The 21,602-nt window shown below is 45.4% G+C and overlaps 1 protein-coding gene across 1 annotated transcript; it reads right to left on the bottom strand.

Annotated features, from left to right (window-relative positions):
* Positions 1–12,992: 12,992 nt before the first annotated feature.
* LOC128564303 (olfactory receptor 476-like) lies at positions 12,993–13,934 on the bottom strand. The gene is made up of 2 exons (XM_053559797.1): positions 13,366–13,934; positions 12,993–13,284 (listed from the first exon to the last, which is right to left on the bottom strand). Exons 1-2 carry the CDS (start codon positions 13,932–13,934, stop codon positions 12,993–12,995), a joined length of 861 nt encoding a protein of 286 aa, XP_053415772.1.
* Between the last annotated feature and the right edge of the window lie 7,668 nt (positions 13,935–21,602).

Below are 21,602 nucleotides of genomic sequence, written 5' to 3'. Positions count from 1 at the left end.
CTTGGGTTTAAGTGATTCTCTTGCCTCAGCCTCCCAAGGCGCTGGGACTACAGGCGCCCACCACAATTCCTGGCTATTTGTTGTTGTTGTTATTGTTGCCATTGTTGTTTAGCAGGCTCGGGCTGGGTCTGAACCTGCCAGCCTCAGTGTATGTGGCTGGAGCCCTACCCACTGAGCTACGGGCGTTGCTTGCATATATTTTTGACAAAATGACTTCTTTTCCTTTAGGTAGATGCCTAATAATGGGGTTGCTGGATCAGATGGTAAGTCTATATTTAGTTCTTTGGGAGTCTCCATACTGTCTTCCATACAGGTTGTATTATTAATAATTTATAGTCCCACCAACAGTGTACAAGTGTTCCTTTGTCACTACATCCATAGTTTTTAGAATTTTAGTAATGGCCATTCTGATAGGGGTCAAGTGATATCTTATTGTGATTTCAGTTTGGATTTCCCTGATGATTAGTGATGTTGAACATTTTACATTTATCTATTGGCCATTTATAAAAACCCAAGAGTTTGAGGTTGTCCTTTGAAAAAACTCTGTTCATGCCTTTTGCCCACTTTTCAATGAGTTTTCTTTTTTTCTTTCCTTGTCTTTTCTTTTTTGATAATTTGAGTTCTTTGTAGATCCTGGATACGGTTGCCCTTTGTTGTATAGTTTATGAATATTTTCTCCCATTCTGTAGGTTGTCTCCTTACTTTGTTGCTTATTTCCATTGCTGCTCAGAAGCTTTTAAATTTAATGCAATCTTGTTTATTTATTTTTGTTGTCACTGTATTTGCTTTTGGGGTTTTAGTCATAAATTCTTTGCCTACACTGATGCCTACAAGAGTTTTTCTTATGGTTTCTTCCAGAATTTTTATGGTTTCAAATCTTGCATTTAGGTCTTTAATCCATCTTCATTTTTATTTATGATAAGAGATAGGGATCCTGTTTTGTTCTGCACATGGCTCTCCAATTTTCCCAGGAACATTTATTAAATAGAGTGTCCTTTCCCCAGTCTATGTTTTTGTCAAAAATCAGTTGCTCATAGATATATGGTTTCATTTCTGGGTTCTCTACTCTGTTCCCTTGGTCTGTAGGTAAACAGGAGGCTGGAAAACTGTGCAGAGAAAGAGTCATTCCTTCCTGGGCCTCTAACATGGAGACCTTGTAGAGATCCCTTTCCACCCCAGGGTATGAGCTCTATATGCCATCGGTATAGAACAGATTCATACACATATCTATCTGTGTATAGAACAGATTCATGTATGTGTATGAATCTATACAATCTGTATAGAACAGATTCATACACATATCTATCTGTGTATAGAATAGATTCATGTATGTGTATGAATCAATACAATCTGTATAAAACAGATTCATACACATATTTATTGCAACCCTACTATGTGTATATGAGGTCTGATAATGAAGTTCATGAACTTGCCGCCTGTGGTTATGTTGGCAGCACTGTACAAATAACTCGTTAAGATTTCATAACCTTGGCATTTCAGTGTCTCCTAGTTGTGTTTGCGTCAGTGTTTGGTGGTAACTTGCTAACTGGTGTTCATTATTGTTGCATGTTTTTGTGTGCTGTATGATGACAGCACTAATGGTCATTCCAGAAAGAGTCCCACATTTCTTTGAAGGGTGGACTAGGCACTAGCATTGGTGCATAGCTTCCCAAGGGGAGTACTTCAAAGGTGACCATAGTGATATTCAGCAATGAGGTATATAGTACATTTTCTAGCATGAGTTTGTGAGCTTAATTGTCAGACCTCAAGTACGGAGGGTATTGAGATATTTGTTTTTTGAGATAGTTTTGCTCTGTCACTTGGGTAGAGTGCTGTGGCATCAGCCTAGCTCACAGCAACCTCAGACTCCTGAGCTCAAGTGATCCTCCTGCCTTTTCTTCCTGAGCAGCTGGGATTACAGGTGCCCACCACAACATCCAGCTAATTTTTTCTATTTTTAGTAGAGATGGGGTCTCATTCTTGCTCAGGCCAGCCTCTAGTTCCTGAGCTTAAGGGATCCTCCTGCTTTGGCCTTCCAGAGGGCTAGGATTACAGGCATGAGCCACCTTGCCCAGCCAAGATATGTATTTCTTAAAACTGCTGAATGATTCATCTGCAAACACAACCCGTGGAAAAAATTTGGAAAGTTTTGGAATTTCTGTTCCTTAGCTGGTCACAGCCTCAGTATGTTCTGTCTTTTTCCATGCAAGCCCTTGAAGGGTCTGTGTCTGAGTCAGGATAAGTCGATTTCAGGACATGCATTCTAGCAGAACAAGGGGAGAAGATGCCTGGTAGAAAAGTAGCTCTCGGAAAGGGGAGGATCCAACCTGTAACCAAAGGCTGTACATCTCCATCAAGGGCCCTGCCCCATTCCAGTTCTCCTGGCTTAACTAAGGAGTTTGTCGGCACGGCTTGCAGATTTATCACTTTAGGAGAGGTGCTCAGCTCCACCAGCACCTTTTTTGTCTACCATGAAGTAGATATGGGTGATAGGTTAGCAGATTGATCACGGTGTACAAGGGAGTGTCCACAAGTCCTCATAGATCTGTAGCTTTGTGTTAGGTAAGCGGTGAGCAAACTCAGCTCAGGGGAGGGGCTGGGTGTGTGTGGGCTGAGCTGGGTGGAGGCCTGACTCCTAGGAGCCAGTCTCTGAGTAGGGTGGGGCTCATTTACAACCTTGCTCATTTACAATCTTGGGATTTATGACTTTCTTTGTGACAAGAGGTGCGGTCTCTGAAAGGACCAGACAGACAACTTACATGCTGCTGGATTTCTGTGCCCAGGAGGGCGCATTGTTGGGGATGGGGCAGGGGCCCCATGAAACGAATGGTACCTTGTTCTCTGAGGTGCAAATACGGTATCTGCTTGGCGACTACATTGCCTCAACCGTGTCGTGAAGGTCTTGGCCTCTGGAAGGCTTGTGGTGCTGGGAGAAGGGTGGAGGTGACCTTCACTCTCTGTAAAAAAAACCCTGGTCCTAATGTCCTACCTCCAGTGAGGTAGCCACTAGCCATATGTGGCTATTATGCACTAGAGGAGTGGCTGGTCCAAACTGAGGTAAGTTGTAAATGGAAGACATACACTTTAGATGTTGAAAACTCAGAACAAAAAAATGTAAAGTATCTCATTACTCGTCTTAAAATATTGATTGCATTATATTTCAGATATATATATAGTATTGGGTTAAATACAATATACTATTGAAGTTAATTTCACCTTTTTTATCTTTAGAAACATAGCTAGTAGAAAATGAAAAATCAACACACGTGGCCCATATCTGTGGCTTCCGTCCTGAAATTGCTGGACAGCGCTGCCTCGGTTCCTCTGGACAGTGGGTTTCTGTAAGATGAGGACTCCTGGGTCCCTTCCCGCCTTTTCCTTCCCTCTCTAAGCTCCAGGAACATTTTTCTTCTCCACGATCGTTACTTACTCCTTCTTACCCACTGCCTTGAAAGCAGCAGTGAAAGCTTTGGGTCTGACAGGTTATCTTCAGGGATTTCTCAGGAATCAGCCATCAGAGGGAGGAGATAAGGCTGAGATCCCCACCTCACGCTCTGCATGGGGAAGGGAAGGACAGAGAGCTAGCAAGAGGCCAAGTAAGGCCTAAACTCTCAACCAGGCTGATTCCTCTGGACCCCCAGGGTACATTTGACAATGTGTGCAGGTGTCTTTGGTTGCTAGAGTTGGGTGGGTGGGTGGTTTGGGAGGTGTACTCCTGGCATCTTGGGGAGAGGCCATGTAAGCTGTTAGACATTCTGCCGTGTACACAAGGAATTATCCAGCCCCAAACGTTAATAGTGTGGAGGCTGAGAGACCCCGGCCTAGGCCCGAGAAGGGCCTTGGACTTTGGATGTCCCTGAGCTGGGTTTGGGAGGGAGGCGTTTGACCTCTGGATGCTGCCCCACCCTCTCCCATGTCCGGTTCTTTCTTGATCACTGGTGACTCATGGGCCCTGCACATCTGAGCCTGTCTGAACTCATTCTCTGAGAGGAGACAAAAGGAGCTGTCTTCTTCAGGTGTGAGTCACATGCCCCATGGCCCAGGGGGAGACCTCTGCCTGCTGGACACAGGCCCTCTATGCAGAGAGCTCTGTAGAGCAGATCTGTCCAGAAGGGCTAGAAGTATTTCCCCACTTTCTTACCTGGCCCATATATGTATATATGTGTGTGTGTGTGTGTATAAATATATATACATATATATATATAATTTTTTTTCCTGTTCCTACCTTCTTCTACAGCAGTCCTGGAATTCACTGGAAGCTCCTGGTCAGAACCTACTGTAGGAGAAACGTTGAGCAGATATCAAGCTCCTAAGGGAGGAAGTTAGTGGAAGTTGATGGGGTTTTCTCACAGGGAATAAAAACTATAGATGCATTCTCCTAATTTCTTTTTTTTTTTTTAATTTTTTGAGACAGAGTCTTAAGGGGTAGAGTGCCGTGGCATCATAGCTCACAGCAACCTGCAATTCTTGGGCTCAAGCAATCCTCTTGTATCAGTTTTTCTATTTTTAGTAGAGATGGGGTCTCATTCTTACTCAGGCTGGTCTTGAACCCATGAGCTCAAGCAATCCACTGCCTTGGCCTCCCAGAGTGCTAGGATTACAGGCATGAGCCACCCGGCCCGGCCTCATTTCCTAATTTCTTGCAGAAACGCTGATCTCTGAGGAACAGTGCTGTAGGGGTTTGGATGGGTCTATTCTATCATTTTCCAACGGTGCCCTTCCTGTCCGTAGGGCGTTTACCATTTAGCTGGGGGACACAAAAATTACATATATAAAAATGATTATGGATAAGCTTTAAAGAAGACTGGATGGGAGCAGAGTCTTTAAAGGGAAAGCTAAGGCTCCCTGGTGACTATAGTTGCCCAGAGCTGTAGAAAGAGCTGGTGCTCTGGATCCCACAGGCTTTGGCTGAGTCCTAACTATTGCAAACTGCCACAAAATGAAGGATTCAATGAGACCCTGAACTCTGCCCACTCCCACTGCCCATATAGGGTTAGGTACAGCCTGTCCCAAGAAGAGCTGCTGGTTGTGAGATGGCGATTGTTTCCAGATTGATGTCTCTATGGGAAAACGGCTCGCGAGTGCAGCTTGCTGATCAGGAGGGGAGGGACATTAGTGCCTTCCCAGAAAGATGCAATCTTGTGACTTTGTAGCAGTCATATTAAACTTTATCTGGAGGCATCCCTCCCTGTTCTTGGGAGAAAGATCCCTGCCCAGTATTCAGCTTTATGTGTCCCTAGGAAAAGAGCTATTGTTCCCCAGGCATCTATTTTGTACCAGACATTATGCCAGGCACTTTGTGGCAGCAATTTAAATGAAGCAACTAGCAATAGTTAAACATTCTCTGTTTTTCTAAGACTGGGCCAGGGGTTGGGTAAGGGACATAAGATTAAGGGACAAACAAATAAGTAAAACACTCTAGGTACTTGTGTCTAATAGGGGAGAAAAGCAGAACTGACATTTTGTGGTGCAGTGTGGCGAGTGTGCATGTGGAGCTAGGTTATTACCCCTTCAGAGCCACGCACGGCTACCTGCGTGACTCCAGCCTGCTTCTCAGCCAGAAGCCATAACCTTGAGGCGGCCACCACAGGTGTCCATAGAAGACCACCTTCACAGAGTTAGATCTTGTCTAATTAAAGCCCAAGTGTTGGCCACCAGTCAATAACACCCAGATACTTCGTTTTTCTAACATAGGAACAAGACAGCTCATGGTTTTCTAGCTTTAGAAAATGACCTTGTTTCTCTTCCTGCATCCTCAGATACAAAGCCTTCCCAGGCCTTGTGCTGAATCAGGGCCTCCTGCTTGAAAGAAAAACAAAACCTGTCAAAGGAAAAGAAGACCTACTCTGTAAGATAATTTAAAGAGGTTTATTCTGAGCCAAATTTGGGGACCATGACCTGAAGCCACACCCAAGAAGCCTTGAACAAGTTGACTCACTGTGGTAGGATTACAGTTTGGTTTTGCACATTTCAGAGAGACAGGAATCACAGGTATAGTCATAAATTGATATATGGAAGGCATACATTGGTTTGGCCTGAAAAGGTGGAACATCTCAAAGGGAGAGGGGCTTATAGTTTGTGGGTGGGTTTAAAGATTCTTCAGTTGACAATTGGCTGAAAGACAACTAGTTTGTGTAACAGAGCAGGAGTCAGGGAAAAGGAATGCTTGAGTTAAGACGAGGGTCTGCTAATCAGAGATAAGGTATGAGACATATACCCAGACTCAAATGATTTGTTACATATATTGGGGACTGGCATGTGTGTTGTGTGTAGCCTTAGACCTGTTAATGAGTCACACAGCACATCTCTAAGAAAAGAGGGGGACATGGTGAGGCATGTTTGATCTCCTTTCTCATGGCTAGCAACTCAGTTTTAGGGTATCCCCTTGGCCAAGAGGGGGTGCAGTCAGTCAGCTGCTGGGGATGGGGAGCCTTAAGATTTTATTTTAGTTCACAAAGCTTTTTCATTCATCACTCAATCTTTGATTTCTGAAAGTTTTGTTTTTTAATTTTTTCTTAAACAAAAGCAAACCAGAGCACTGAGGAAGGAATGATGAATTCTCTCTGTAGGAGTGAGAGAAGTTTCCCAGAAGAGGTTACATTTGGGTTGGAACTAGAATGACAAAGAGATTTGTCAGACTGACAAAGTACACTCCAGAACATTCCAGTACATTCCAGCCACTCAGGAAGACGTCAGCAAAGGAAGAGGTCTGTGAAAATGCACGGCCTGCTCAGGATGTATGGTTGTGGTTTCAGGGTAGGTGTTTGGTGGGAAGTGTGAGGTGCTCCCAGAAAAATTAGATTAGTTTAGTATCTTAAAAGGTAATACTAAGGATTCTAGAATTTTCCTCATAGACTAGAGTTTATAAAGTCAGATGCCTGTAAGGGTCACTCAGATACTTCAATTGAATGAAAAACATAGATTTTATTCTTTCTATATATATAAACTTTTTTGGGGAAGAAGGTTTTAATAAACCTATAGGGACATTTTTTTACATTTAAAAAGGGAATTTTAAAAAATTTATTCAAAGAGGCTTGGTGCCTGTGGCTCAAGCAGCTAAGGTGCCAGCCACATAAACCTGAGCTGGCGGGTTCGAATCCAGCCCAGGACAGCCAAACAACAATGATGGCTGCAACCAAAAAATAGCCGGGCGTTGTGGCAGTTGCTTGTAGTCCCAGCTATTAGGGAGGTGGAGGCAGGAGAATCGCTTGAGCCCGGGAGTTGGAGGTTGCTGTGAACTCTGATGCCACAGCACTCTACCCAGGGTGACAGCTTGAGGCTCCGTCTGAAAAAAATTTTTTTATTCAAAGATTATTTATTGAGTATCTTTAGGTGCCAGGTATGGTTCTAGGCACTATTTGTCCTGAAACATGCGGCCCTGTAGGCCCATAGTATCTTTTCTTACTTTCCTAGAGATGCAAACATAATAAATTTTCTTTGGTATAAGGAAAAACTCAGAGCATATTAAAAAGAATGATGACTCTAGTAAAGCATGGTGGGGAAAATTGGGTCAAGGGGTGTTTGTAAAAACTGAAACAATTTTCCCTCTGCTGTTGTTGCTGCAATTTCTCTCTATGCTGAGTCCTTGGTCTGGGGGTTTGAAGAATGAAACCACAGACCACAGGGATAAGCAACAGGACAGAATTTATTGACAGGAAAAGATTGGTAGGAAGATTGACAAGCCAAAAGAAAGTGGAACGGAACCCCTAGCAGTGGAGTGGGGGAATCCAGGTGGGAATCCCCCCATGTCTTCAGTCTAAGGGTTTAAATCTTATCCTGCAGGCAAGGAGTTATGGGGAAATATGCCACAATTATCCAGAGGTCTATGGGCAGAAAGTAATCCTAAAATTAGCACAGGAATGGGGTCCTTGCAGTTTTTGCTCAGGAAGGAATTAGGGTGTGAGCTCTCTACTCAAGGAAGAACTGCCCAGAACCTTTTAGACTGCTTTGTTCATGACCTTGATAGAGCCCAGAAGGGGCTGGAAAGGGAAGCCTGTTTGTGTGTAGAGACGAGGGTCTGATTTCTGAGCTCACCCAGGCTTAGGAAATGGGGGCAGGGGAGGACTCTGTCAAGCCCTGAGCCGGGTAACCTTGTATTACTGCTATACCACAACAATAAACACAGAAGATATCTGGATGGTGTGTGTGTGTAGGTTCTCCCCATCAACAAATAATCAGTTCTGTAGTGGACACCAGTCAGGTATTCTCTGATTCAAATTTGACTCTATCTACATGTAGATCCCATAGGTTGAATGCTCAGTCCCCCAGCCACCAGCTACAAGTGTGAGCCTCCAGGAATTCTGATTGGTTGGCTTCAAGTCATGATACGTAGTAGTGATGGAATTTTTTTTTTTTTTCAGTAGGTCCTTGGTCTTGGAGATTCAAAGAATGAGCCCATGGACCACAGGGATCAGTGATAAGATAGGATTTATTAGATGGAAAGGAATAGAAGGAATGAAAGGCATTAGAGTCTCTGGCAGAAGGGGTAGACCCAACTGGGAAGTCCCCAGTGGGTCTTTTATCTAGGGTTATATACTGTTTTGTAAATAGGGAGATCTTGAGAATTACTTTGGCCAGGACTTGGTAGACTTCAATGTTGATTAGTGAATGAATGAATGTATTTCCTTTTTTTTTTTTTGAGCTGTTTTATGTATATACACACACATACACACACACACATATTTAATTTTCTTTTTTTTTTTATCATTGGGGATTCATTGAGGGTACAAAGAACCAGGTTACGTTGATTGCATGAATGAGTGTATTAACAAATGAATGTAGTCCTTCCAGCTCTAGGCAAAATGGCATGGAGTCCACTCCAGAAAAGGCCCTTTCTTACCTGCCTTTCTCCTGTCTTGCTTGTATTCAGAGAGTACAGTTTGGAAAGAAAAAGTCTGTTTTCTTAGGCCTAGAAAATGGAGGCCCTTGTCCAGCCCCCAATGTGGGAAACCCTGTATCATTAGGACTTCCTCTTTGGGTTTGATTAATTTGCTGGAAAAGCTCATAGAACTCAGGGAAACTTACATTTACTGGCTTATTATAAAGGATGTAAAGGATATGGATGAAGAAATGCACAAAAGAGGTATGTGAGAAGGGTGTGAATCTTCTGTGCTCTCCCTGGGTGCCCGCCCTCCAGGAGCCTCAGGTGTTCAGCTATTCTGGAAGTTTCTCCAGTCCTATCCTCATGGGCTTCTATGAAGACCTTCATTATGTAGGCATGATTAATTAAACCATTGGCTATTGATGATCAATTAGACTTCACTCCTTCTCCCTTCTCAGGAGTTGTTGGGTAGGGCTAAAAGTCCTAATCCTCTAATTCTGACTTTGTCTTGCCTGTGACCAGCCTCCCAAAGTTATCAGGCAATGTTAGCAGGCTGGGCATGGTAGCTTACTTCTGTAATCCTAGCACTCTGGGAGGCAGGAGGTGGGAGGATTGCTTGAGTTCAGAAGTTTGGAAGCAGCCGGAGCAAGAGCAAGAGCCCATCTCTACTAAAAATATGAAAAATCAGCTGAGTGTGGTGGTACGTGCTTGTAGTTCAGCCCCTCAGGAGGCTGAGGCAGTAGGAGTGCTTGAGCCCAGGAGTTTGAGGTTGCTGTGAGCTAGGCTGAGATCTTGACACTCTAGCCTGGTGATAGAGAGAAACTCTATCTCAACCCCTCAACAAAACCCCCAAACATTAGTAGACAAAAGACAGAACTTTGGAGATTCCAAGGAATACACCAGGAAATGGGTATGAAGGCCAATATACATTTCACCATATCATAGGGTGGTACTGGGGAATCTGTGTCCATCTAAAACAATAGCTGCAACTCAGCACCAGGTGATTATGGCTACGCTGAGAATGAGACTACTGCGGTGATCACTTTCATTTTTTTCCTTTCCAGACAAACTGGGAATATAGATTTTAAAACATGATCTGCTAAGGGCTGAATGTTTGCGTCCCCCTCCTCCAAATTCACATGTTGAAATCTTAAATCTCCAAGATGAAGGTATTAGGAGATGGAGCCTTTGGGGGATGATTAGGTCATAAGGCTGGAGCCTTTATTAATGGGACTAATGTCCTTATAAAAGGCCCCAGAGAATTCTTTTTCCCCTTCCACCATGTGAGAACTCAGCAAGAAGGCACTGTCTATGAAACAGAAAGTGGGCCATGGAATCTACGGAATCTAGACACGGAATCTACGAGGGCCTTGATCTCTGACTGCCCAAACTCCAGAACTGGAGAAATAAATTTCTGTCTATAAGCCACCCAGTTTATGGCATTTTGTTATAGCAGTTCAAATGATTAAGACACAATCTCATTAAATTTTTTTATGTTGGCTGAAAAATTCAAACTTCCTGAGCTGTCCACGCATGGAATCTGGTGGCAGGACATGTAGAGTTGCGAGTAGCCATCAGTTCTCTGATATCTTCAGTTCTAGGCAGTAGGTAGTAAGGGAGGAGAGTCACACATTCGTGACTTCTAGGTGTCTTAATTCTGGCTGATGAGAGGCAAATGGCCATTACTGGGAAGGCTACCGTATCACTGTGTTTTGTGCTGCTGTAACATAATGTCATAGACTGAGCAATTTATTTAAAAAAGAAATGTATTTCTAACAGCCTTAGAGGCTGGGAAGTCCAAAGATGAGAGGCTGCACCTGGTGCAGTTCTTCCTGGGACATCATCCCTTGGTGGAAGGCAGAAAAGCAGAGAGGGTGCACAAGAGCAGGATAGGGCAAGAGCGGGCAGAAGCCACTTTTATCATGAACTATCTCCCTTGATAAGTGCAAACATCTCATGGTCTAATCACCTCTTTGCAGTCCCACTTCTTAATGCCATCACAATGGCAGTTAAATTGGGGGGGGCAGCCACTCAAACCATAGCAGATACCAAAACGGAGCAGATAGCTGGCAATGTTTTTCTCATTCCTCCAGCTTTCTTCATTAAACACTGAACGGATGGCTGGAGCTTCAGCAGCCATAGTGGATTGAGAGGCAGTCTTGGCATGGAAGCCATGTTGGTGAGTTCTGGCTGCCATGACAAAATAACTCAGACTGAGTGGCTTCAATGATAGAAATTTAGTTCTGGAGGTTGGAAGTCCACATTCAAGGTGTTGGCAGGGTAGGTTTCTTCTGAGTCCTCTTTCCTGGTCTTGCGGTTGGCTGCCTTCTCACTGTGGCCTCACAGGGTCTTCCCCCATGCTCAGATCTTAGATGTCTCTCTGTGTGTACAAATTTCCTCTTCCTATAAGGACACCAGTCAGATTGGATTGGGGCCCATTCTAATGACCTCATTTTAACTTAGTCACTTCTTTAAAGTTCCTGTCTCCAAATACCATCACATTCTGAAGAACTGTGATTAGGGCTCCAGCATATGAATATTGGGATACACAATTCTGTCCCCAGTACGAGAAGATCAAGAATTTTCATGTGTTTTGAAATGAAGCTGAGGTATGCCAAGGTTCCACCATCATTTAGGACCTTTAGGCTTGCTCTTCTGAGCTGCTTATGACTTCTAGTCAGACATTCGGCTGGTCAGGCAAACCTCTTGCATTCTTTTTTTTTTTTTGAGACAGAGTCTCAAGCTGTCGCCCTGGGTAGAGTGCCGTGGCATCACAGCTCACAGCAACCTCCAACTCCTGGGCTCAAGCAATTCTCTTGCCTCTGCCTCCCAAGTAGCTGGGACCACAGGTGCCCACCACAACCCCTGGCTATTTTTGGGTTGTAGCCGTCGTTGTTGTTTGGCGGGCCCGGGCTGGATTCGAATCTGCCAGCTCAGGTGTATGCGGCTGGCGCCTTAGCCGTTTGAGCCACAGGTGCCGAGCCTTGGATTCTTTTATTATCTGTAAAATGTGGGTAAATAACACCTGGCATACCTATCTTAAAGCATTGGATAAAGGTCAAGTAAAATGATGAATGTAAACATGTTTCAAAAAGTATGAATTTTGGTATGTGTTCCTGAAGTCAGTTTTTACCTCCTTTGTGATATTTTCCAGTGTTACCACCTGTATTGTGATTTTTCTAAAAATGAGGCTGTTCTAAACAATTGTTGATTAAAAAAGCAAACCTTTGTTTTTAAAATTTCAGATTAATATGAGGGTACAAATGTTTAGGTTGTATTGCTTTTGTTTCTAAGATAAAGTTCAAGTTGTAGTCGAGCCCTTCGCCCAGGGGCTGTGCTGTGTACCCTCACTTTATGGACATTAGGTACGAAGTTGCCAGTCACCCTTCCGCCTCCCTTTGCTCTCCTCTGCTCTCCCCCTCACTAGTACACATTTGTGCTTTTCTTTCTTGAGGGTGTGTAGTTGTTTACATATGGGTTTCCTATTAGTATCAAGTACATGGGATACTTGTTTTTCTGTTTATTACAAAACACCTTTTAAAATCAGAGTCACAAAAAGTAACATAAAAACAAGTAAAAATGAAAACCACGCAACATTATTAAACCCTAGGTAATTACTGTTAAGCTTGCCTCTGTGTTAAAAAGGGAGCGAAAACTAGGGCAAGTTTAAAATCAAACTAGTCCCAGAGGGAGACTTCGACTTGACAACAACAGAAGAGTTAAAAAAAAAAAAAATTGTCAGAGCTACGTGATATGGTCTCACCCTTGGAAAACATTGATGTGTAAGAGTACTCCATCCTATGGAGTGGTTTCTGCAGGGAAGAAAGGAAACCAGTGGATTGTGAACAATTGTTTGTGCCAGACCCAGTGTGAGCCCCTTTCACCCCCCACGGAAGCCCCCTCCATCCCTGGGGGAAGCCTGACATTCACCACTGAGATGGGTGCTCCTGTCTAGTTTGCACTTGGGAAAACAGAAAAAGTTACTCAGCTTCTCTGCACCTCACATTCCTGTTATAAGTATAGTATCTATTCATTTTGTATACTTATTGTGAAGATTAAATGAGCCGATACGTATAAAGTCTTTAAAATAGTATTGGCACATATTTTGCTCTAAGTGTTTCTGTCCGTGCTCGGTGTAGCGGCTGCCATGGATAGAACAGTCCACACTTGGTTAAAAAGGCAGCTTGCCAAGGCATCTCCTCTTTAACGCACATTTGACATCTTTATTCCTCAGGCTGTAGATCAGAGGGTTCAGCATGGGGATGACCACAGTGTAGACAACAGACACGACCTTGTTTTGTTCCACGAAATTGTGAGATCTTGGCTGACCATACATGAAGGTGACAGTGCCATAGAAGAGGCAGATGATGGTGAGATGGGAGGCGCAGGTGGAGAAGGCTTTGCTTTGGGCCTCCAGGGAGCGCATCCTGCAGATGGTCACCAGGATGTAGGCATAGGAGAGTAGGTTAATGGTGATGGTGAAAAGGATGAGGAAGGCCAACAAGGAGATCATGACGGCTTCAACCTCTCTCGTATTGGCACAGGCAAGACGGAGCACGGGGGGGATGTCACAGAAGTAGTGGTTAATGACATTGGGGCCACAGTAGGGCAGCGTAAAGATGAGCACAGTCAGCAAAGTTGAAATGGCTGCAGAAGCAGTATAGGTGGCTGCCACCAGCAGGACGCACAGACGGTGGGACATAATGGTGTGGTAGAGGAGAGGGCGGCAGATGGCAGTGAATCGGTCGTAGGCCATGACAGCCAGGAGCAGGCACTCAGCAGTCCCATGGAGAGTCATGAGGGCCAGCTGGACCACACAGCCTGCAAAGGAGATGACCTGCTCTGAGGTGAGGAAGCTCTCCAGCAGCCTGGGGGTGTCCATCGTGGAAAAGGAAGCGTCTATGAAAGAGAGGATGCTTAGGAAGAAGTACATGGGCGTGTGGAGCTGGGGGTCTGTGCGGATCAGGACGATCATGCCCAGGTTGCCCAGGAGGGTGACTGAGTAGACGAACAGGAAGAGCACAAAGAGGATCCCACGGAGCTCCTCCTGCTCCGTGAGCCCCTGAAGGAGGAACCAGGTGACTTGGGTGCAGTTCCCCACTGTGGTGCACATGTCGCTGCAGAGAGACCAGATAAGATGCACTTGTACCTAGAGTCAGGGTCAGGGCCCAGAGCTGCTGCTATGCCCCCAGCATGGGCGGCTTGAGGGGCAGTGGGAGGAGAAGCTGATAGGAATTGAGCACCTAGTGTGAGCCGTGTGTGAACTATTTAAACTTCACATGTACCTTCTGATTTAAATCTCACGCCCATTTATACTTAATGAGATTATCAACTTGCCTAAGGTACATAAGTAAAAGTGGGATCAGAACTCAGTCTGATCTAGGTTTTTTTTTTTTGTTTTTGAGACAGAGTCTCACTTTGTCACCTTTGGTAGAGTGTCATAGTTTGCAGCAACTTCAAACTTTTGGGCTCAAGCAATCCTTTTGGCTCAGCCTCCCAAGTAGCTGGGACTACAGATGCCCACCTCAATGCCCGGCTATAGTTTTAGAAATGGGGTCTTGCTCTTGCTCAGGCTGGTCTTGAGCTCCTGAGCTTAAGCAAGCCACCTGCCTCAGCCTCCCAGAGTGCTAGGATTATAGGCATGAGCCTGTCCTGGTCTCGCTATTGCATCCTCATTATGTAGTTAGAATCATTTTCTGTCTCCAAATTTCCTGTTCTACTGAGAACCAGTATCCATAGTAGGTGTTGGAGGCTTGGTGTGTTGTGTCAGAGGGAGAATAAATGAAAGGATCCGCGGGCGGCGCCTGTGGCTCAGTTGGTAAGGTGCCGGCCCCATATACTGAGGGTGGTGGGTTCAAACCCGGCCCCAGCTGAACTGCAACCAAAAAATAGCTGGGCGTTGTGGCAGGGGCCTGTAGTCCCAGCTACTTGGGAGGCTGAGGCAAGAGAATCGCTTAAGCCCAGGAGCTGGAGGTTGCTGTGAGCTGTGTGAGGCCACAGCACTCTACCGAGGGCCATAAAGTGAGACTCTGTCTCTACAAAAAAAAAATAAAATAAATAAATAAAAAAATAAAAGGATCCGCTTGGGTCATATTTGGGTGCAAAGATTCTAACAGTGCCAGTCCCCAAGATCAGGGACACAGGAAATCAGACACTGCAAATCATCAGAATGTGAGGTGACTCAGCAGAGCAGGCATTTCTCCAGTGTTGTGGGTTGAATTGTATTTTCCAAGAAGCTATGTTGGAATCCTAACCTCTGGCACCTGTGAATGTGACCGTATTTGGAAATGAGTCTTTGCAGATGTAATCAGGTTAAGATGAGGTCATAGTTGATTGGGGTGGGTCCTACTCCAACACGACCTTACTAAAAAACCAGAGGTACAGGGAAGAGAATATAAAGTGAAGAGACAGACACAGGAGGAGGTGGCCCTGTGAAGATGGGGACAGAGACTGGAGTTAGGCTGTCCCAACCCTGGAGGACGCCTGTGCTTTCAGAAGCCAGCAGAGGCATGGAAGGAGCTTCTCTCTGAGGCTACCGAGGGAGCGCGGCCAGCTCATATTCTTCCTGTCAGACTTTTAGCCTCCAGAACTGGAAGAGAAAGAGAATAGATTTCCCTTGTTTCCAACCACCCAATTTGTGGCAAGTTGTTACAGCAAGCACAGAAAGCGAATACACCCATTAGGACTGCTGCAGGCTGGCGAGTCCAGTGGTGCTTGAGCAGTTCACTGACAGCAGCCAGGCCATCCCTGGTGGCTCACTCCTGGGATCCTGGCACTCTGGGAGGCTGAGACGGGAGAATGGCCTGAGCTTAGGAGTTCAAAACAAGCTTGAGCAAGAGTGAGACCCCGTCTCTACTAAAAATAGAAAAACTAGCGAGGCGTTGTGGCAGGCGCCTGTAGTCTCAGCTACTCAGGAGGCTTCATGACCTCCCTCTATTTCCTGAACTAATAATCCATGGCGAGAAAATGAAATGAAAGAAGACAAAGTCTGTGTCATTGTTCACTGCTAAACAAAATATTTGTCTGTGAGCATAGGTAGCTACAGCAAATACGGAAACTCCAGCTTGACAAAACCATGACAAAGAATCAAGGGGCGTGTTTTGGCTGGAAATGACCAAAGGCAGTAGAGCATGCCAGACTTGTAGCTTTGGGGTCCAGCAAAGGACACGGTTCTTATTTTTTTTTTTTATTTTTTTTATTTATTTTTTATTTTTTTGTAGAGACAGGGTCTCACTGTACCGCCCTTGGTAGAGTGCCGTGGCGTCACACAGCTCACAGCAACCTCCAAGTCTTGGGCTTACGCGATTCTCTTGCCTCAGCTTCCCGAGCAGCTGGGACTACAGGCGCCCGCCACAACGCCCGGCTATTTTTTTGTTGCAGTTTGGCCGGGGCTGGGCTTGAACCAGCCACCCTCGGTATATGGGGCCGGCGCCCTACTCACTGAGCCACAGGCACCGCCCAAGGACACGGTTCTTAAAGCAGAAGGGAAGGTCAAGATCTCTAGCCAGAGAATCAAGGTCAAAGAGCTTACCCTCCTAAGCTCCCCAGAGGGATGCTCGTGTCCATGGAGCATCTTGCAGACATTGTTATGTTTTCCAGTAACAGGCAGTGCTTCAGAGCGTGAGCTCGTGTGTAGCAAAGACCCTATTTTTTTTTTTTCTGATTATTTGGGCATCTATTCTGACTGCTCAGGGCCCATCGCATGCTAATTGTTAAATGTTTGGAGCGAGGCTGGGAAGGAAGGACAAGTAAGGCAGACCCTCTTTCAGAGCATCCTAGGTTATCTAGAAACAGGTAGCCTATAGCCAAAGCCGGTAACATGCGCTTGTGCTATCAGTATCTTTTTTTTTTTTTTGGATACAGAGTCTCACTCTGTTCCCTGGGTAGAGTGCCATGGTGTGATAGCTCACAGCAATCTCAAATTCTTAGGCTTAATCAATCCTCTTGCCTCAGCCTCTCTAGTAGCTGAGACTATAGGCGCCTGCCACAACACCTGGCTAGTTTTTCTATATTTAGTAGAGATGGGGTCTTGCTCTTGCTCAAGCTTGTCTTGAACTCTTGAGCTCAGGCCATCCTCCCACTTCAGCCTCCCAGAGTGCTAGGATCCCAGGCATGAGCCACCATGCCTACTATCTTTTTTTTTTTTTTTTTAGACAGAGTCTCACTTTGTCCCCCTTGGTAGCGTGCCATGGTGTCATAGTTCACAGCAACCTCAAATTCTTGGGCTCAAGTGATTCTCTTGCCTCAGCTTCCCAAATAGCTAGGACTACAGGTTCCTGCCACAATGCCTGGCTATTTTTAGAGACAAGGTCTCACTCTGGCTCAGGCTGGTCTTGAACCTGTGAACTCAGGCAATCCACCTGCCTCCCAGAGCGCTAGGATTACAGGTATGAGCCACCACACCTGGCCTGCTATCCGTATCTTACTGCCAACTCCTGGCCTCTTGAAATGTTAACAATATACATGGATTTTAGCTTTGGAGGGCACCAGAGGGGATGCCTCTTCATTCAGGATGTTTCTCTCCCCACAGAGAGTTACCCATTGTGGAATACTCCGGTCCCTTCTCTTTTGAAGGAGTGCCTTATGTGGTCAGTGAGTTGGGGTAATGGATTGTTCTGCTCTGCCCTCTTCCTTGCCTGTGGGAAGCACAGATTCTGGTCTCTTCTGCTCCTCTGTAAGGCAGATCTTAAAACTAGGTCATTAAGTCTGCCTAATTCTGGAGCTCACTTTTAGGGAGACAGCTCACCCACAGGTGTGAGCCACATTCTGCATCACCAAGTTTCATGAGTGGTGCAGGGGATATTCTGCCCCTTCATCTGCTTTGATTCTACCTCTTATCTCTTAATTGGCTCAGGATTTGCTTGGGGAAGAGAGATTCTATTTATGGTGGACCTCAACAAAGAGAAAACAAGAAGGAAGCTGGCAGGGGCAGTTCACTCAGCCTTTCTCTTCAGTGGCTCCATGAGCTGGGCTCACAGCTCTCTAGCAAACTGAAACAGTTGTGTTAAGCGTAAGTTGGATGTCACGATGGCATGTGGTGAGGACTTAGAGGACTCTGGATCCCTAGTAATGATTCCTGGTTGAAGGAGCAGGGGGTTAGCTTCCTCTGGTTTCCCAGCTGAAACTCGGGTGAATGGTTGCCATGGCAGTGGGCATGCTGAGGTGCTCTGATGTAACGTAGGAGAAGAGGCTTACTCAGGTCAGAATGGGGGGGAGTTATAAAAGTGGAGACCACCTGCAGATGGGGGCGGTGGGATTTCCGAAGATCACCTGTTCCTACAGATACAGTGCAGAGCCATGATGGATTACAGTTCTCTCTCTGACAGCTCTGCTCTTTCCCTGGGCGCTGGAAGGGACCTCACCAGTTTGGGCTATAATTTGTACCCCTAATATCTTTGTGTAAATTATAGTGAGTAGTAGTTTGTAGTCTCAGCTGTTTTCATAAATCATTTTTCTTTTGATAGAAAGAGATTTCGTGAATGGGAGAAGAAACTAAGGTTTTCATCCCATAGGGTCATCTAAGCATTAGTCTTTCCTTTAAAAAATAAATTTCTATTAATACATCCTGGTTATTTATTTATTATTATTTATTTAGACAGGGTCTCCCTCTGTCACCCTAGGTAGAGTGCTGTGGCATCATCCTACCTCACTGTAACCTCAAATTCTAGGGCTCAAGTGATCCACCTGCCTCAGCCTCCCCAGCAGCTGGGACTATAGGCACGCAAAACCATGCCCAGCTTCTTTTTCTATTTTTAGTAGAGACAGGGTCTTGTTTTGCTCACTCCTGTGCTCAAGCAATCCACCCTCTCGGCCTCCCAAAGTGCTAAGATTACACCACCTTGTCTGGTCATTGTTAACTGTGGGAAAATACTGTCTGGCCTCTGGAGGACTGTTCTGGAAAGCAGGGTCCCGTAAGTGGGGTGCTGCTGAAGGGTTTTAAGCAGCACCATGACATGGTGAGACTAAGCTGTAAAAATGAATTCGAGGGAAGCCAGAGAGGAGGCAAGGAGTAGGGTGGTGTTATTTGATTTGCTCTCGAGTACTTAAGTCCTCTTGATAGCACTGAGGAGACAGTGGTGATCAAGGTAGATGTGATCTTTGCCCTGTTTAAGGTTAGACAGAGGAACTACTTAGGAGGCAGGTTTATCAGTGCTCACTCACTGGGTGGATGTGTGTACCAAAGGAGGGCCAGGGGGCCAGTTTCTGGTTTGGGTAACCAGGTAAATAGGGGTGTCATTCATTACAACGGGTAACAGGTTTGAGGGAGGATGTGAATTCTATTTCTTATAGGGTGAGTTTGGCAGAATAAAATATAGAGGTTTAGGGAACAGATGGGTATACTGTTCTGAAGCTTAGCAAAGAGTTTCTTACAGGAGAGGGAGGTGGGAGAGTCCCCAGCAGGTATTGGGCCATTCAGAATATTTTTTTATGCACCCTACTGTGTGCTGGGCACTATGCAGGAGGCGGACATACAATGGTAAGGGAAAAACAGACATGGTGCCCCTCTTTTGTGGAGTTTCAAGTTCTGAGGGAAAGACAAATATTACTGAAATAATTATACAAGTTACGCTGAAAATCGCAATTAGGACAATAGCTCAGAAGTAGAGGTATCCAATGCTCTGAGCCTAACACTGGGGGATCTGATTGAGGGAGGTCAAGGGGGTTTTTCTGAGGAAGCTATTTCCACAGAGGGAAGAGTGGGAACAACGCGTACAAAGAACCCTGAGGTGTGAGGGCTGTGGGTGGGGAGGAGGAGCTGGATAAAGACCAGGGTGGGTAGAGGGGAAAGAGAGGGGAAGTGGTGTGGCTGATCCCCACAGGGGGACAGTGCTTTGTAACTTTTACTGAGTGCTCATTGTGTGTCAGGCACTGTTCCAAATACCTTTAATTTCATTTTGAGTCCTCTTAGACATCTTAAGAGAGGTACTATTGTTATCTCCATGTTATACATGAGGAAACTGAGGCACAGAGGACTTCAGCAACTTGCCCAAAGACATAGTTAGTAAGTGGCAGGTTTTAGAGCAGAAACGATTACCCAGAACCCTAGACTACATAAAAGAATTTTCCTGGGATACCATTAAAGAATTTTTGCCAGGGAGACGACCATCACTCTGGATGCCGCTGTGGGAGGTGATTGGAGGAAGTTGGTCGGTGTGGAGTTTGGTAGGGTGGATCTTGAAGTCGTCCAGGAGGGTTTCATGGCTTAAACCTGAGTGGGAGTGGTGGCGGCAGCCAGCGGTAAGTAAACTGGAGAGACGTAGGCCAGGGACTGAAGCTGAAGTGTCAGGGGGAGAAGAGTGTCAGGGTGGACTCCAAGATCTCTGATGTACAAAATAGAGGGGGCAGTTGGAGCTAAGAGAGCTTAGGATGTGACGGGAGAGTATGGGCTATTGCATATTAATACAAGAGGCTCCAGGACAGAATCCTAAGGAAGTCCGTTTCAAATTCACCATGCACTGCTTCTGAGCTCCAGTTTTGTTTTCCTGTTCACCTGTGTGCTGGGGCTGGTGACCAGTTCTGAAGAACTTTGAACACAGGTACAAGGAATGGAGGATAAAGGAGGCTGAGCCCCCACCGGTGATGGGATCACACCCCCAGCCCACTTACCTGTGGCTGAACGGAGACCATCCACTCATGAGCTTTGTTGTCGGAACGTCTTGGTGGGGGTGGTGTTTCTCTTCCTTTTTCACTGAGTGACTCTGGCCAGCTTTCTCAAGAGCTTTTCTTACCCAGTTGTAGCAAAGCTTTGAGAGTCTTTGTTGCTGGGGAGACCCTGTCTTAGGCTTCATCTGGCATTCGTCATTCTGTCCCCTGGAGCTCAGCGAGGTGCTGGTGGGAATTTGTGACTGGCTCTCCCGGGGGACAGACCTGGGGCTGCAAGCTGTCTCTGAGGAGTGCCAGAGAGACCTTGCCGAGGGTGACTGGGAACTCCGGAGAGGCAAGGACTCTACATCCCAGCTAGGACAGATCCTCTTCATTTATAGAGGCTTCTTTCAGTTTGATGAACCTCAAAAGGCCCCGCAGACCAAGAGGACAGAGCAACATAACCCCCAGTCTCAACAGAAAGTGATGGAAAATGTGGATGATAACCCGTAGTCAACACTTGTGTGGTCTTTGAACATCTAGGTGCTCATCTTCTCCAAATGTAATTTCCTTGGGAAACACAACTGGTGGTATTTTACACACACACACACACACACACACACACACTTGCAGACACACAGCGCAATTGCTTTATTCACTTAGCAATATCGAGAATACATTTCTTCCTCTCAAAAAACATTATTCTCCATCCTCCTCCAAATAACTTTTTGTCTCCATAAAAATAACACATACTAGCTGCAAAAACATTTAAACGAGATGGAAAAAAACCAAAAAGAAAGTAAACTGTCATCTGAAATCTCACCGTCACAGATAATGGGAGTTGGTGAGTGTTCTTTTAGACATAAATCTCTCAGTGTGCCTATGATGATCGTAATTTTCCATACACAGAATTATATTATATAACACAAGCCAATCTGCCACTCAGCCAGATGTTCCCATGTAAAGAATAGCCTCCACCCTCATGTATAATAGGCTGCATACCATTGCTATTATGATTTTTAGTTTTCCAACAGTAACAAAATGGCTGTGTATTATTTTGTCACGTACGTGTGCCACCATTTTTTTTTAACTGGTCTTCACGTTGATTGACAATAGGTATTTTTAGCTTTTCACTGCTATAAATGGCTCTGTGACAGATATCTCCCCAGCTGAGGTGGGAGACCTTCAGGGACAAGTC

The sequence above is a fragment of the Nycticebus coucang genome, chromosome 14 (assembly GCF_027406575.1).
Source record: "Nycticebus coucang isolate mNycCou1 chromosome 14, mNycCou1.pri, whole genome shotgun sequence".
Lineage (NCBI taxonomy): Eukaryota > Metazoa > Chordata > Mammalia > Primates > Lorisidae > Nycticebus > Nycticebus coucang.
The sequence above is the reverse complement of the archived record's forward strand: the minus strand, read 5'-3'. Positions and strand labels throughout refer to the sequence as shown.